At 38.1% G+C, this 17500-nt stretch overlaps 1 protein-coding gene across 5 annotated transcripts in view; it reads right to left on the reverse strand.

The window, feature by feature from the left end:
- LOC138030034 (dedicator of cytokinesis protein 9-like) overlaps nucleotides 1–17500 on the reverse strand; it is an 89490-nt gene that overhangs the window by 57319 nt on the left and 14671 nt on the right. For 4 of the 5 annotated variants that reach the window (XM_068877895.1, XM_068877893.1, XM_068877891.1 and 1 more), the window contains exons 6-12: nucleotides 9297–9373; nucleotides 8138–8328; nucleotides 6517–6582; nucleotides 5925–6017; nucleotides 4160–4298; nucleotides 3471–3507; nucleotides 3190–3274 (exon numbers count right to left, since the gene is read on the reverse strand). In XM_068877895.1, the coding sequence (XP_068733996.1) occupies nucleotides 3190–3274; nucleotides 3471–3507; nucleotides 4160–4298; nucleotides 5925–6017; nucleotides 6517–6582; nucleotides 8138–8328; nucleotides 9297–9373 (688 nt within the window). The remainder of the gene's footprint in view (nucleotides 1–3189; nucleotides 3275–3470; nucleotides 3508–4159; nucleotides 4299–5924; nucleotides 6018–6516; nucleotides 6583–8137; nucleotides 8329–9296; nucleotides 9374–17500) is intronic. The other variant, XM_068877894.1, reaches the window with a different exon arrangement.

The raw sequence follows: 17500 nt of genomic DNA on the forward strand, positions 1-17500 counted from the left end.
AAGCGTCCGATAAAAATTTTTGAACCCGTGTTATCGGATTCAAGTGAACTTGCAAAGTACGTATGATAAATATAGCTGTCTCCTTAAAAAAAGATTTTTAAATCTTTTTTTAAGGAGACAGTTCCGTATATGGCACAACCTTGAATGTGGTATCATTGAAAACTAGACAATTAAGCGATTTCAGTTACAGATGTTTGAAACCTGTATCTTGGAAAGATCGAGTTTTGTAAGCGACAGAATTTTGTGAACATTGGCAATTTGCAGACTACACTGAGTCAACAAGTAATTTATCGCTGACTTGGTAAACGCGTTCTTGATTTTCTTCGCGGGATTAAAATATGACGACTTAATTCTTAGATATTCATAAATTAGACCGATATCAGACATGAAAGGAAAACTTGAACAGACAGTGCGATAAAAATGTATGAACACGTGGTATCGGATGGAAGTCAATTTGCAAAGCGCGCATGTTAAATATACCTGTATCTTTATAATTATTAAGCTCGTTTTCGTACATTGGACAGTGTTGAAATTGGTATCACTGTAAACAACACAGTTAAGCGATTTGAATGATATATCTTTGCATCTTGTATCTTGAAAGTAACGAGTTTTATAGGCGACAGAATTTTGTACACAATGAAATATCGCGGACTACAGTCACCCAAGTAACATATTCCTGACTTGGTCAACGCGTTCTCGATTTTCTTAGCTTACTTAAACTATGGTGACTTAATTCTATGATATACATAAATTAGACAGCTAACGCTTTCAAACAGTACTACACATGACGGGAAAATTTCAATTGACCGCGCGATAAAAATTTTTAAAACCGTACAACGTGCAACGCACGCGTAAAATATAGCTCCCTCTTTCAAAATTATTTAACACGGTTTCCATCGTTAGACAGTCGTAAAATTGGTATCAGAGTGTACAGTTAACCGATTTCCATGATATATGATTGCAAACTGTATCTTGACAGGGCCGAGTTTTGTAAGCGACAGAATTTTGTAGACGATGAGAAAGTGCGCACTAAAATGGACAAGTAACGCAATGCAACGAAGGTAAACATATCTGCATCTGTCAAAATTATTTAACACGGTTTGATAGATTGGAAATTCTTCAAATTGGTGTCACTGTAGACTAGACAGTTAAGCAATTCCAAGGATGCATGTTTCAAACTTGTATCTTGCAGACAATGAATTTTATCAGGCCATGAAACTCAATTTTGAAAACGGAGAATGACATCGCACAGAATTTGCTGCACTTTCCCTCCTCCACGAATCTTCCACGTAACGCGCGTGGTAACATTATCCGCGGGAAAATTGATATCATCTAAAAATAACCTAAGAGGGATTACGATGGGAATAGGGCCAATATGAGGGATTACTTCTCTTACCTTCATGGTCTCTTGTTTACAGTCAACCTTCGCCGCGTGCACAAGTCCAGTTCATTTGTACAAATCTATACGCTTTATTTTCACATCTACAGTCAACCTTCGCCGCGTGCACAAGTCCAGTTTCGTATATTGTTTTATTACACATAACATGAGAATTTTATTCCATAAAGCTCATTTGTACAAATCTATACGCTTTATTTTCACATGTGGAAAAGGCTTATACAGCCAATCAGAATGGCGTACAGCTATTTCACATGTGGAAGTATAACCAATCAACGATAGCGTAAAGGCGTTTCCATGCCAATCACTCGTGCATCTCGTGCATCTCGTGCAAATCGTACTTTGTTATTGAATTAAATTAAATTTGCATTTGGTTCAATTGTTAGTGAGTTTTTGTTTCTAATTTGCGTTCAGAAAACTATTTTTATTTAATGAAAATTCTCGTCTTATGTGTAATAAACAGTTCACGACATAGAAAGTGCTTTGTACGGGCTTTTATTCACTCGTTGTTTGTGTCAAAAACCGTCACTCGCTCGTTCCTCGCTCGTTCGGGTTTTTGACACAAACAACTCGTGAATAAAACCCCGTACGCCGCACTTTCTATGACGTAAACTATATATATCGCGCCGAAAAGAATGCTATATGCCTTCGTTAGGCTGTTTATGTTAACGTTCTTTTACATTGTAAATAGACAGTGTTTTTCGATAAGAATACCCTAGAACCCAAAGGGTAGTAGCACTGCCTTGGTCGGAGTTACACTTTCCCCGGTTTTTTTCCACCCGCTGGTTTTTAGCGGTTTACATGTCCGACCCTGATGTATTGCTCTTCTCTTTATAATAGGGTTGATGTATATATAGTTTACGTCATAGAAAGTGCGGCGTACGGGGTTTTATTAACGAGTTGTTTGTGTCAAAAACCCGAACGAGCGAGGAACGAGCGAGCGACGGTTTTTGACACAAACAACAAGTGAATAAAACCCCGTACAAAGCACTTTCTATGTCGTGAACTGTTTATTACACATAAGACGAGAATTTTCATTAAAATAGTTTTCTGAACGCAAATTAGAAACAAAAACTCACTATAGAACCAAACGCAAATTTAATTTAATTCAATAACAAAATACGATTTGCACGAGATGCACGAGTGATTGCCATGAAAACGCCTTTACGCTATCGTTGATTGGTTATACTTCCACATGTGAAATAGCTGTATTCCATTCTGATTGGCTGTATAAGCCTTTTCCACATGTGAAAATAAAGCGTATAGATTTGTACAAATGAGCTTTATGGAATAAAATTCTCATGTTATGTGTAATAAAAATGTTTTTGTACCCATTTCAATGCTAATAAATGGCACGATGGCTTGGCTAGGCAACGCGCCCATACATCAAAATTCATCTTGCTCGAGTGTCCGGTTGAGAAGTGGAGGCAAAATGTGATTTTTACATCAAAAATCACTATTGCTAATTATTCATTTATTATCATCATATTATTATCATCACCATGGATAACTTACTTGGTCCTGCAAGCGTTTATTACTGGACAATAAGTTTGCAAGTTTCCACCTCTCGAAAAACCCAGCGATCTTAATTAAAGTTTTGCCTCCAAAAATTTGAAATGCAAAAGTACTCATAAAACACCGAGGTTTTTTTTTATTATATTACTATCAGGAACTTAATGCTTGTAAGGAGTGTTGGGCAAAATAGTTCCAGTATGTAGAAAATCGAAGCTGCGGCGGCTTTTTTCAAACTAATTTCAAATACACAAGCTTAGGCTATTCTTGAAAAATCTTACCATTTTCAATCCACCATAATAGGCAGACAAATAGCCACGAGGTGTTGTCTGTCCAACAAGGAGATTGGTTTCCTCTGTTTTGACTCTGAAGCAAGAACAATTACAAGTAAAGCTCGAGTCAAAACACAAATGTAAAGTTTGAGATAAATTTAAGACGCATAGTAAATTCGTTTACCAATATCATGAAATTAAAATGCGACCATTAGAGTTACTGGGCCATAATGTGTTTCACATTCAAGCTGCTGATCTCAAAGGGCAACTTAAATGCACTTGTAACTTACAGTGTTCCCTGCAGAACTGGCATCCAGGCATAACCAACTAAAATAAAAACGAAACAACAAAAAGATACAATTACAGCCACCTGTCCATTGAAGTGTGCAAGACTGTTACTCACCTCCTCGTAATTAAGTGTTTTCCCCCTACTAATTCCGTACATCTTCACAATTAAAATTTAAAAAATTTAGGTGTGTTTTTTGTTTTTTTGTTTGGGGGGCAGGGGGGGATAAAATTCTCAAACTATACACCACAATGAGGAATGCCCTTACAACGATCCAAGAAAACACACAAAAAAGGCTGCGCGACTCAAGCCACTCGGCAAAAGAAAGGCGGTGAGAGAATTTCTCTTCATCAATCGGCATTCATCGTTTTATGGCAAGAAGAGAATCCTCGTTAATCATTACGTAAGGTCTGGAATTCCTTTCTATTAAATCTGTGAAACGATTTAAATACAAATATATTTTATGTGTATATATCGACGATGATGACTCGGGAATACTGCAAAATATCGGAGTGCTCCGAACAGGAGTCGAACCAACAACCTTTCGATTTCCGAATTTCTACCGCAGATCTACAGAAGACTCGTTGGACCATGGCCATTTTTAAACTAGGTTTAGTCGACGTAAGTTCTTAAAAGTCCTCTCTAGTTCGGGCTTTCAAGACCTCAGAGAATGTGTTCCACAGCACCACTGACCTGGTGTCTCTATGAGCGCCGGTTTTCCCTTGTATGATCCGGTTCCAGTGCTACTTTTGGTCTGCTCGCAGGCGATGTGTTGAAATGTGAAAAACACATGATGCTTCTCTGTTAGTTGAGTCGGGAGCTTGATTTTAACCTGTGAGAAAATAAGAGTGTTGTAACGTGAAATATAAATAATGAGGCTAAATGAAAGGTTGCCAAAGGCAAAGTTAGAATTAGAGATACTGCTAACCAAGAATGTGACGCTGCTCCTATTGACAAGTATAAAAAGTGGTAGCATTCCACTAACTGCCTCCTCAGAGTGACAGAAGCCCGGAGGTAAATTGTGGCAGGGTAACCTCCGATCAAGCCCATTTTTAACTTCGCTCTTATGGCGTCGGTCGCTAAAATTGGGTCTGACGGGTTACTTGTCCGTAAACTCATTTTTCTCAATTTTTCATCGGTTCTCAAACATCAGCGAGTAAAGGCACCGCAAGCAACCCCTGTCATCCCATTATATTTTGCGATATCTGCGGATCAACCCTACCCATGGATGAGATCTCAAAAGGGATGAACCATCACACGATTCCATTAAAAATGGTGCTACTACAATCATCAGGAACACGTCATCTGAGAAAGGCAAATTTCTATAGACTGGCAACTCCAGTTAGGTCAGGAACATTTAGAAATGACAAATCGCTATTTTTACCAAAATTGCTTGTAATCTCGCAATCTGATTGGCTAATTTGCCGTTGTCGATAAGAGTCTAGACAACGCTGCTCGCGTCATGCTCGCGTCAATTTGTCACGAAATGCAATAGCCAATCAGGAACGCTCATTTTGGAAAATAAACCAATCATATTGCTAGAAAGTTATAGACAACGCTTGCTCTTTCTTTGTGTCATGATTTTGGCCAAGCTCTGAAATAAACACTTCTTTGGCGTTGAATATTGTGGTAAAAAAACTAATTGAAAGTGATTCAGCGTTGTCTGTACTCTTATCGACAACGATATTCGTCATCACAGTGGTCACAATTTGTTGTGGACTCACTCGTCTGCGCCTCGTGAGTCCACAACATTTTGACCACTGTGATGACGAATATCGTTGTCGATAAGAGTCCAGACAACGCTGAACCACTTTCGATTTGTTAATTCTATTTTAGTTGCAATCTTTTAAAATACAGCACAAGTGTTGCAATAATGTGGAAGACTTCAAGTCATTAGAGCCAGTTTCAATCGAGTGCCGTAACACCAAAACCAAGGTAATTACTTTGGCCAATCAAAAAGGAAGGAAACAATCCAGTAAACCAATCAAAACTCGACACAAAGCGCAGAAAATGTGAACGCGCGAGCCACGATTGGTTTTGGTTTCACTTCTAATTGGTCGAAAAAGGGGCGCGAGAACTTTGAACCAATCCGACTGAGTGAAGTAATCAAAAACCAAAGCAATTCACTAATTACTTTCCACACTCAATTGAAAACCGCTCTAGTCTATTTGAGGGGAACCAATTCAAACGTTGGTTTCTTTAAGTGAGGAGTAACCGGACTACCCAGACGAGAAACCGCTTGAAGCAGAGAAGGGAACCAACAAATTCGATTCGGTTCCGGCAATCGAAACTTTAACAAACAACGATAGGTGGCAAATACTCCCACCATTGCCCCAGCACTACCCCTTGGAGAGGAAGATAGAGATAATAAAAAAAGGCTCCAACATTCCTCTAACCTTTTGGACAAAGGACGTGTGGAGAAGGTGTATCTGAACCTAACAAACAGAGACTGACTGACCTCTTCATAAAATGTGGGGTTTGTACAGTGATGGACGACAGCTGCGTATGCGTGTGTAGTGAATCCAGGACTTCCTTTCTTCTTGCAAATACACTACAAAACCAACGGTTCACTCAGCAGTTGCAAAAATCCATTCATACCATAGAAAGCTTACGGTGACAACAATTGCTGCGAGAATGTAGCAGACAGAAGGTAATCCGCAAGTACAGCTGTACAATATATACCAAGGTATGGTCTGAATTCCACTGAGTGCACATAGTTATAGAAGTTTAAGAACTCCTCGTCAAGTGCTCTGTTCACGTGCACTCTCCCACAGACTATTAATTTGGCCATTTTATACGAAGTTACGATGCAGAGCTAGGTCAGAAAACTTCTTTCTTTTCTATACTGGTCTTGCCACTGTCATCGTCTTTTTCTTTGCATACATGTAAGCGCCTACATATGCGTAGTAAAGAGTTCAATCCTGGCTGTCCGAAGTGTCGTACGGGTACGAATCCTGCTATGTGACAATATTTCAGCACAGTCTCGATCCCTACAACCACACAATAATCCCCAGGAAGTGAAAAGTAAAATAGTCAAAGATTTTAGTTACCTTCAGAGGTCGCGAATGTTCGTCATCAGAATCCCTGAATTCAATCTTAACGGAAATGTTTCTGGCCTACCGAGGGATAAAAAATATACCATACAAATTTTGTGAGAAATTTCGCTTATCAAAGCCAAGGAAGTATTACTTAACTTCGCCTAAATCTGGAAAACCTCTTTCGAATCTACTTTCAACACACTAATTTACATGTAATTTAGTGTGCTGAAAGTATATGCAAAATATGTTTTCTTGAGGTCAATTCAAGTTGCACTTGTATTTTTACATGCATGTACACGCAAAAATGCGCTCAACAAACATCGTTACAAGTTATTGCCACAAGAATCCGACTTGTAATTACAGGTGTAGCGTTACACCTGTACAATTTGGTACGAGTAAAATTCAATAAAAGTTTTACTGGAGTCCGCCTTGTGTCTTTACAAACGTCCAAACAATAATAGTTAATTGTTATTAATTATTACAAGTGCAAATTACAAGTCATAAGTTACTTGTAAGATTAACATACGACTTGTAGGAAACGTATTTCCAAATTTTAATAAGTCATCGTCGAGCGATGGAGAACTTGATGAACCATTGAGTCGCCGAGCTATTCGGCACCCTAGAATATTTGAGGAAAGACCGTTGTTTGACCTTGAAAATCCACGTGAATTGCGGGAGAAATATCGCCTCTCTGTCGAAGCATTCGAGTATTTACTTGCAGCACTAGGCAAGCAGCTTGAACAAATAAACCTCGTGCAACTGGAATTAAACATGTAGTCTCCAAGCGTATTCAAGTAACGTTACAATCGTAAAGCGACAGTTGTACATTACAATTGTATCGTGAACCGGGCTACACGTGTAAATCTAGAAAATCTTCTATTGAATTTATTAATTTACAAGTTGGACTTTACACGAGTAATTTACACGAGTAAAAAATAGACGTGTAGCTTTAATTTCTTATTGAATTCACAAGTAATAAAAGTGACTACACAAACTAAAGTCTACTTATCTTTCATTCCCCATGTTAGATAGTTATAATAATGATTGGGAGGCAGAAATTTTGAAAAATCATAAGACTCTGCGCGGTCGGAAGTATTCGTTTATTCACACTCGAGTTGCTTTTTTTAAAATTGTTTTGGGCACTTTTTGAGCAACACTGAAAACATAAAAGCTAATGCCAAATCATCTTTCGGTTTTTATGAATGGCTTCGAAAGCATAATAAACCTTTTATTCCTCAGAATGTTCTTTTAGCGAGTAGTTAAATTCAGGGCTTGAAATTGCGACCAATATAGTCGCATTTGCGACTTTTCTTCACCTTGCGACTAAAATATCTGGAAAAGTCGCAAAGACTTTGAAAGTGGGGTGCCTGTGAACGTGCTGATTTCTTAGCGCACTTCCACTATCAACAAAACATAGACCTTATTCATAAATGGCGGTCAATTTATAATTCTTTTGTCGAAGTGCAAATTAGCCTACCAAGCCTCGATACCATACAGTGAATTGAAAAGATTTCTTGCGCTAAAATGAGGCTTGGTAGGCTCATTTGCACGAGGACAAAAGAATTATAAATGTGACCGCCATTTATGAATACGGTCTATACATTTTACATTTACATTTAGAATCCAAATTTACCTTGGAGAAAACCTTTTGGTTACTGTAGTTGAGTGAAAGTGGATAAACATAGAGGTTATTAACGTAGGCAGTGTGTGGATGAGCGGCCTCTGGGCATGATTGACAGAATTCCTCCACCTCAACTGTTGGCCGAATGACTCCAGATGATTCATCCCACGGTTTTATGGGAAGCAGTGATGACGTCAGACAATCTGTCAACAAAAAATAAGTATGTCTCGATAGTCGTAGTCGCAAAATACAGCAATGATGCAGCTCAACAAGGTCGAACCGAAAGCATACTACGGCGTCTCTGGCAGCCGCTCTACGGTCCATGCATGACCTTGGAGCACAGCTTACAGCCAGCTGGAATCAGCTGTATGCTGGTTTTTGCTGAGGTAGGAAAACTGGGGAAGCCAGAGAAAAACCCTCGAAGTGGAGAAGAGAACCAACACAAACTCAACACAAACTCAACCCACTTATGCATTGGGTCCAGGAATCGAACCCGGGCCACAATGGTGGAAGGCGAGTGCACTCACCACCGCGCCAACGCTGCAAGGCAATTTCATCGCTAATTAATAAAATGGTGTTCGTGTTATTTCCCTTTTAAATGATGGATTTTTTGGTTTGTTTATCACTACGAAAAAAGTGAAGTGATCTTCGCACTCATCTTGTCAACATAAGCAACTGCCATTTATAGACACCAAAAAATTTCAGGTGGCTTCATCGGGATTTCAACTCATGACCTCTGCGATGCCAGTGCGATGCTCTACAAACTGAGCTATAAAAATACCACATCCCTGCTAAAACAGTTGAGCTAGGATCCCTTCTAGTACAAATCAGTGCACGCCTTTTCAATGGAAGCCCCGCTTCGACTACGTATGAATGGCCGTGTGATATACATTTAAGGTACATACCAATTGGACAAGGTTTTTGAGGCACAGTCAACGTCTTTTGTTTTTAAATTAACGCATCCATAACATGAGTCCCCAGGGGCAAACGGTTTGGGTTCTTCAACATCCCCCTGTAATATTTTATGCCAATATAGACATATGATTGGACGAACAGTTTGTTCTACTTCACCCCAAAGACTAAAAATTCATTCAACTTTATACAAGTCCCGCCGGCCAGGGAATTTCATAAATATATTCAAGCATACTGTACTCCTCAATGGACCCCTTACTTGTTATTCTTTCACTGTAGGTCTTGACAGAGATTTTTAAAGTGCCGGGTATCAGTTGTTGTTTAAATTTCTCTCTCCTAAAATTGACAAAAAAAGTTAAGCAATCATTGATGCTCGTGAGATCTTTTTCTAATGTTATCAGTGAATTCGTAGCATTTCTTAGAATAGTGACCCTTCCATTACAGATTCTTTTTGACGTCCAACCCTACAGAAATTCCACTTCAGCTCCATACTTTCTTTTCTGTTTGGATTTGTTGTGAGCCTCCTGTTGGTTTGTTTGTTCAGTCATGCTCAAAATGGTCACAAAAGACTCGATCCCAAATGACAGGGTTCGTGCTGGATTTTGTATATAAAATTCCAGGAGTATGCAAGGAGTTTTCAAGAACCAGAAATTGAGTTTTCAAGGAGTAATATTTGTAAGGAAATTTCTATGCCATACATCGTGTTTCAGTGTTTTCTTTGCTGAAAAAGCCTACACTGATATTCTTTCCCACATCCTGCAAGTTAAGTGCATGCGCAGGCATTTTAATTTTTGCATTAATCTTTCCCCAATAGTCAATTTGATCAATTTTTGAGATGTCTTGTCTTTAACTTAGCGTGATCTTCATTTTCACTTCGCATTATGCAATCTCTACAACTTTCACCTACGCAAAAATTCAAGCAGTTTTCAAGCAGTTTCCCACAAAATCCTTTTTTTCAAGGCCTTTTCAAGTGCCCTTGAAGTCCAAAATTAAATTCCAGGGCTTTTCAAGCACTTCAGGAGTAGCACGAACCCTGAAAAAATATCCCTTTGTTTTTTTTAGTTGATAGTCTGGGACAACAGCCATGCTGAAAATGGTCACAAGAAACTCTCCCAATTGATGTCCCCTGTCTCCAGTCTTTCATTACAATTTATAATTTATAATAAGATCTACAATGCATGCATTTTGATTTGTTCTCACCCTATGCTCTTCTACATGTAGGGGACAGACACAGTTGATGTCATCATCAAAAACGTACGTTTAATTCTTTATATAAAACAAATAGAGTCCAATGATGATGTCGCGGTTGCCACATGTATCTTTTCCATAATAAATCACAGATAACATCAAAATGTAGAAAGAACAAAAAGAATGGCACACAAGGCAATAGTCGAGCATGTTATTCATCACTGTAAATACGCTCTTAAAATTCCAAAACAAACACGACAAAATGAAAAGAAACGAGCAGAGACAAAATGAGAAACACCCAAACGAAAATAAAGAAAGCAATAATTAATTCCAGTTTAATCAAATCTTTCCACTCTCATTTTGACAATTATTGTTTCTGTCATTAATTTCTGGCCACAACGGCTCCAAACTTACGTGACAATTTAATTTGGCAGCAGTTTAATCATTTCATCATCGCTAAGCTTTTCCCTGTCCTGCAAAACAAAAAAGCCTAAATTTAAGGATCAAAGGAACCCAAAAATACATTCAAAGCCGCTTCATCCTCTGTCCATGAGAGAATCTGAACAATTACTATAATGGCCATTTACTCTGAGCGTAAGTTTTGGATTTCAATTTCCACCATTACACGTGTTCAAAACTTACCAATTGGACCTCAAAGGGTTGGATCCAGGAAAAAGTGACGTCAAAGGCTCACTCTGTAGCTTAAAATCTCAGCGTGCAAATGCAGCTTATCATATACATGTACATGTGCAAAACGCAAAGTTTAAAAGTCTGAAAGTCCAAAACTCCTGTGTTGCATTTTAATTCTCTGGCATACCCACTCATTGCATTATTAAACTAGAGAGCCTTTGACGTCATTTTTCTCCTCAATACAGCTCTCTCAAGAACTTAAATTTAGTAATGGCAGACCATTAAATAGCAAAATTCCAGTTAAAATAATCAGGTGTGTTTTTGAAATCAAGGCTTAAACGTTTGGTCGCTAATAGTGCTTAGTTAACATAGTTTTGAAATCCAAAGAAAAATAAGAATTGATATTTTGGTCACAGAGGCACTTTAAGTGCAAGAAAAGGGGCAACTTGTGTGGGCAAGATAGCAGTTGCTCAATAGAAGTTTTTCGGTTACAGCTGTTCATGCATATTCTGAAAGAAGTGAATAGAGGAATAAAGGTGTTCATTCAAACAACAGAAACAACAAAAAGACTGCCAACCTGTTTGTAAATTGATGAAATCTCACTGCTGTCCAGTTCCCCCTCAGTATTGAACAATGGTCTAAAAAAAGAAAGCAAAACAAAAAAACATGAAAATTTTATGCATTTTAACAATACTGAAGTCAGGGACCACGCCCTTCTAGTAGGTTTTCAACAAAAGCAGCAACAAACTCGATTATTTAAATTAAGGGACACATAAGCAAATTAAGTGCCCATCACTTTCCTTTCTTTGGATAGAAAATTGAACTTTAGGAGAGAAATAATGAATGCAATTCAAAACCAAAACTTAATGGTTAATTCCATCCTTGTTAGTGTATGTTAATCCTGAGAACATTTGAAAATACTCAGGATAGCAAAATGGGACATAACATGACTCAACTACTAATCAAAACAACAGAGGGCAAATTTGGTAGCTGCAACCAGTGGCAAAAAGGTTGAGACACTGAATCGAAAATTCACCTCTTCTTCCTAAAATCCCTTTCCCATTCAAAAGAAAAGTCCCTTATCCAATATGACTCAGTTCGTGCATAAGGTAAAGGTAAAGGTACACGTTATTTAACGTCGGAAGTTCCTTTACTCTCTACAGAGTATTCTCCCAGGAAGCTGACGGTGCGCTCATTTTACTCCCCTCTTTCCATCAGTGCTCTGTTTTAACGGTATTTAAAGCTACTTAGGCTACACTGAAAGGAAAGAAGTCGAAACAAGGCTGTGAGATCCGGGGATCGAAACTCGGGACCTTATGCACCAAGGCCGCGCACTAACCGACTGTGCCACTCTTGCTCCTTAAAATATTGGACAAGTTCTCTATATCCAGCCTCCGTACATTTCCAAAATACACAAGCTGAGTCAGGTTATCATGTTTCTTGCTGTTGACAATCCATCTTACCAAACAAAAACAGAACAAAAACCTTGAACAGTGCCAACGTATACAATGTACCTTCTGGTCATAAGTAGCGCTAAAAATTAATACAGTAATGTTCTATGCTTCATTGATAAGGCGTTTGACTAAAATACAGTTGTACATTTGTAAAGTTGTATGACCTGACTTCTGATGATGGGGTCACCTTTACCAAATAGTTGATTCAACTCAATTTGTGTATAATTTATTAGCTAACCCTCTTAACCAAAAGGACGAGAAGATCTGGCTATTTTTGGTTGTGGTAACAAAATGAAGTTATTTCTCATCAGTTATTTAGAGACACCAAGTGTCGGTTTGCCTAGAGTTGACAACCCACAACGTCCTGCACTAGTAAGTTTGATGTTCTAACGAAAGATCCACCTACATTGTACTTCAGAGTTGGTGTGATGTCTGTAATGAATTATTTTACCAACTTAATAAAATTAACGTAGATGTAGATCGACTCACCTCGCAGTCCATCCGAATGGCATGCCATATTGTCCAAGGCTCTTGCAGCAGATTTCAGCTAGTTTGTGTGCTTTCTGTGAAGCTTTTGGTGTCTCCAGACTTGAGGTATGCTTCAACACAGGAACCGATACTGCCCTGTAAGACTTTCTCTATTCTGACCACCAAATAAACCTCTTGGTTGGGATTGGAGAATATTGCCTAATCAAATATCAATAACACAGAAACACCTCATTAATTTTTGTTTGATCAAGTTACATGTATGCTGCTGTATTGTGTTGGTAAATTTACAGCCTCTTGAATTTTCAATGTTTGAGTTGTCAAGACAAAGACAGATTTTACTCTGTCTTAAGCCAGATGATTAATTTTAGTTGTCAATGGGAGATGCTTCAGGGATGAATGGGTTAAAAGCCCAACTTCCAGTAAGACAAGCACTGGTCCATAATTAATTTACATGTAGGCACAACACTTAAGCCTAGGTTTCATATGTCGGGAAAATCTCAGACGATTGGGGATCTCGCAGTTTCCCAAGCATCCCCGATTTTGCCAACTAATGAAAACCATAAATCGCAGACATCCCTGATAATCTGGGATGGTTGGGGACGAATCGGGAAAATAGAAAGCGTTTCTATTTTCCCTACGTGTCCCAGATTTTTGAGATCGTTGGTGATCATTCCCGACATATGAAAACTCAAATTTGTACTTTCAGGGACATCGGCGATGGTTCTTAGCTCGTTACCAATCCTCTAAATTGCATGTTTCAATTTTTGGCACACTTCCATTTTCCGCCAAAGTCACTATCAGGAGAATCTAGGACAAGCATCTGGCGATTTTCCAATATGTCGGCAAAATCTGGGACTGTGAAATCCCGGATCATCTGGGATTTTCCCGACATATGAAAACTAGGCTTAAGGACGGTGCCTACTATAATTGTTATTGCGCATATGTTCTGCACATCTCGAGACACTCAGATTTCCTATCAGTGATGCTTACTAATATAGGGATATTTTTTGCGCGGTTTAAAACTATCCGGAGAAAGTAGATCTTAGTAAGTAGCCTTGGTATCCAAAAGAAAATTGGGGGTAACCATGCATTTTTGAGAGATAATTACGCTTCGATTTGAGAAAGAACGCCATACATTGCTTTGTATTTTAAAGCTTTTTACAAATGTTATTCATGAATTATCTTTAAAAAATGCGTGGTTACCCCCAATTTTCTTTTTGGATTTCAATAACACTTGTTCAGATCTACAGTTCCTGCATAATCACACACCGGGGCAAAAACATCTTTAATTAGTAGGCACCGTCCTTAAATGAACGCATTGTACATACAAGTGCAAATTAACGTTTACGATGCAAGCAACATACAAGGAACCAACATGAGCTGCATTATTCTGTCTGATTTCTAACAAGTGAGAGCAGGGGCAACACACATGTACACCCTGTAAGTATATGCACAAGACTCCACCTGTTCTCGAAATCAGTTGGTACATGTACAGCTGTAGCTGCAGTGCAACAACTATTAACTTTAATGGCTCTCTATGCATGCCCTAATAATTATTATGCTAGGGTGTCTTGAATTCCCATTTCCTGATCCCCCATTTTATTTTAATTTATTACCTTCCTGGGACAGCTGTACTCCACCTCCTGACTTTCAAACTCACTGTGGTTAACACTGCCATTTGTGTGACCATTCTCAATCAGGTCTGATCCTCGAAGCATGTCTATTGTAGATGCATCATCGAGATCACAGTGAAAATCCTCAGAAATCTTGATTCCCTTTTTGGCATCAAACAAAGAAATAGAAATAAAAAAATGGTTCAATGTTAACTTCATTTCCATTGGCTACAGTTCTCAACAAACGAAACTTGAGATCCTCACATTCCACCACCACACGCATACCAAAATGTTCCCGAAACACTTCTGCGTCAATCCTCACATCATCATAATTTACACAGGTACCATTATTATCCAAGTCATGGACAAGAGAAAAGAGTTTCTATCTTCCATCCTTCCTTCTCTTTGCATTCAACACCTCTGTTTCTTTGGAAAATTCAAGAAGTTCTGGATGCTTACTACCCTTAAGACTTTCTCGCAAAGACTGATGGAGTTTTGGCCCTTTTAATTTGCCACTCACACTGAAAGGTGAAGTCTTTGCACCGGTGTCCATATCAATTCCCGTAACTTTACACAATGCTGTTATCCATGAGTCCAATTCAGACTGGCTGTCAGCAACCAAACTGTACAGTTTGTCTTGGATGTGAAGCTCAAAACCATACATTCGTCCTTTTACCCCCTGAAAAGATGTAACAAAGACAAAAATTAATAATCATAAGTGACCGTCCAGGTGAAAAGGATGCTTAACCAAAAAGCGTTTTGAGTATGTTTGTGTTTGAAATGCGTTTGAAACACGTTTGAAACTGTTTGAAATGCGTTTGAAACTGTTTGAAACCCAAGGTGTTTGAAACGAAGGAAAAGGTGTTTATTTGTGAAACGCCAACCTGTGCTACATCTGTCAACAGTGAACATAATTATTACTTTCACAGCAAATTATTTCAGTAGAGAATGCATTGAGTAATAATTATTTTCCGTTTCATTTGTTTCTTAAAAGTACCCTTTTGTTTTATTGAAGCTTACCGGTTATGAATTAATCAGAAAACAACATGGCCGAGGAGCATATATTGCTGGCGAAATAATGACATAGTGTTTAAAGTAAGGAGCGAGAATTCCGCATAAACTGCTTTGACACTTTGTGGGTTGTTGTGTGAAATAACATAAATTTGATCATGGAAACATAGTCATGGAAACATTATCTGCGTTGCCAGTGACATTTCAATGCATAAAACGTGGCTTTGCGCGTAAAAGTGTGCATAAAACAAAATCAACTGGAAAAATACCAGCAACTCCGAAGCCATTTGCGTGACTACAAAGCTTACCATCAGGAGAATCAGGCTGTGTCGAAAAGTGGGACGTGGACGCGGGGACAGGGGACGTGGGGACATGGGGACTCGGGGATGTGGGGACATATAGATGCTGGGACGTGGGGACTCGGCAACACATTTTTGAAGTACATGTACAGAATTTCAGAAATGGGAGAACATCCCCAAGAAAGTTGAATTGCTTATGGTATTTTGCAAAAATGATCAACTGTATGCTTTTCAAGTACCACCTAAATACACAGCGAAATTCAAAAATTGGATTCTCAAGAAGTCATTCTCGCCACCAATCACAGAGCTCGACTGTGAAACAAAGCAGAAGACCTAATGGCCCATTGCTGACACTGCAGCTGAAATTTCATGTTGCAGCATTTGTTGTTGTTGTTGCACAAAAACTTGACCCTTATGACTTCTTCTCTGTAACTGAAGTTTAAATATCCTGCCAATGTCCCTTGTAGAACCAGACATATGTAAATGCTATGTAAAGTTTATCATATAACTATGTTGAGCTATATAAAGGCTATTTCCTGCTCCTAATACTTGCTATGTAATAACTATGTCACTTGCTACATTACATAGTTCAGTCTGTGTAAAGCATATGCCATTACTATTGCAAAACTATTTAAAGGTCACATAGCTATCAAATAGCTATATATTAAACACTATTGAAAATCTTCACATAAATTAAATAGCTACAGGTATATATTGACTATGTTACAATGTATCTGAAGTCCAAGTTATACTTTTCACTTACATAGTAAATGCATACTATGCTTTTGGTATGTGATTGTAAAGCATAGTTTTTACATAGCACATCAAATGAAGAAAAGTTTACATTGCTTTTACATACTGCTATCTATTTCCTATGGCTTCCTATGCATTTGCTATGTATTGGGATGAAATAGTTTTTACATATTGCACCCACATAAACAACCAGGAGTGTAATATTTCCATATACTTTACATACTGCTACTTATTTCCTATGTTGAAGTAAAGGCTTGCTATATATTTACTATGTCTCTGGGTAAAATAGTTTGTACATAGCACTTACTAAACAAAAAACATGAAAAAACCTTACATAGACTTTATATACTGCTATCTATTGCCTATGCTTTGGACCTGTACTGCACCATTCCAACTAAAACAAACCAGGAGTAAAAAGTTACTTAGACTCTACATACTGGTATCTATTTCCTATGTAAAAGCAAAGGCCTGCTGTATATAATTTACTATGCCTTCGGGTAAAATAGTCTTTACATAGCACTCACTAAAAGAAAAAGAAACAGGAATAAAAATCCACATAGAATTTACCTACTACATCTATTTCCTACATGTATGTTATAAACATAGAAATTAAGGAAATTCCTAGGACTTCCAAATTATGCCATTAGCAAAACTCAGTGAGTTGGAACTCTTGGAAATTTTTGGGAATTGAAAGCTAAAAGGGCACTGTGGAGTAAGAATTTATGGGAATCTTTAGGAATTCCATTTAATAATTCAACTTGAAGGTCACTTGAGTAAGTTGAATTTCTTGAGAACTTTGTGCAATAGCACTGAATGTGCCAGTGAGACAACAATCAAAGTGCCCTTTTAGGATTTGATTTCATCTAGTGCCTTAAAAAAATGACTTCAACTTCAACCTTCAATACATATACAATGTACAACATTAAACAAGGTTTGGTCTTATTCAAAGCATGCCAATGTGAATATATCTTTCGAGTTAATTCACTGTTCGTAATACATGTACTTTGCTTAAACAATGTCCTTTAA

This window comes from Montipora capricornis, chromosome 13 (genome assembly GCF_036669925.1).
Source record: "Montipora capricornis isolate CH-2021 chromosome 13, ASM3666992v2, whole genome shotgun sequence".
Classification (NCBI taxonomy): domain Eukaryota; kingdom Metazoa; phylum Cnidaria; class Anthozoa; order Scleractinia; family Acroporidae; genus Montipora; species Montipora capricornis.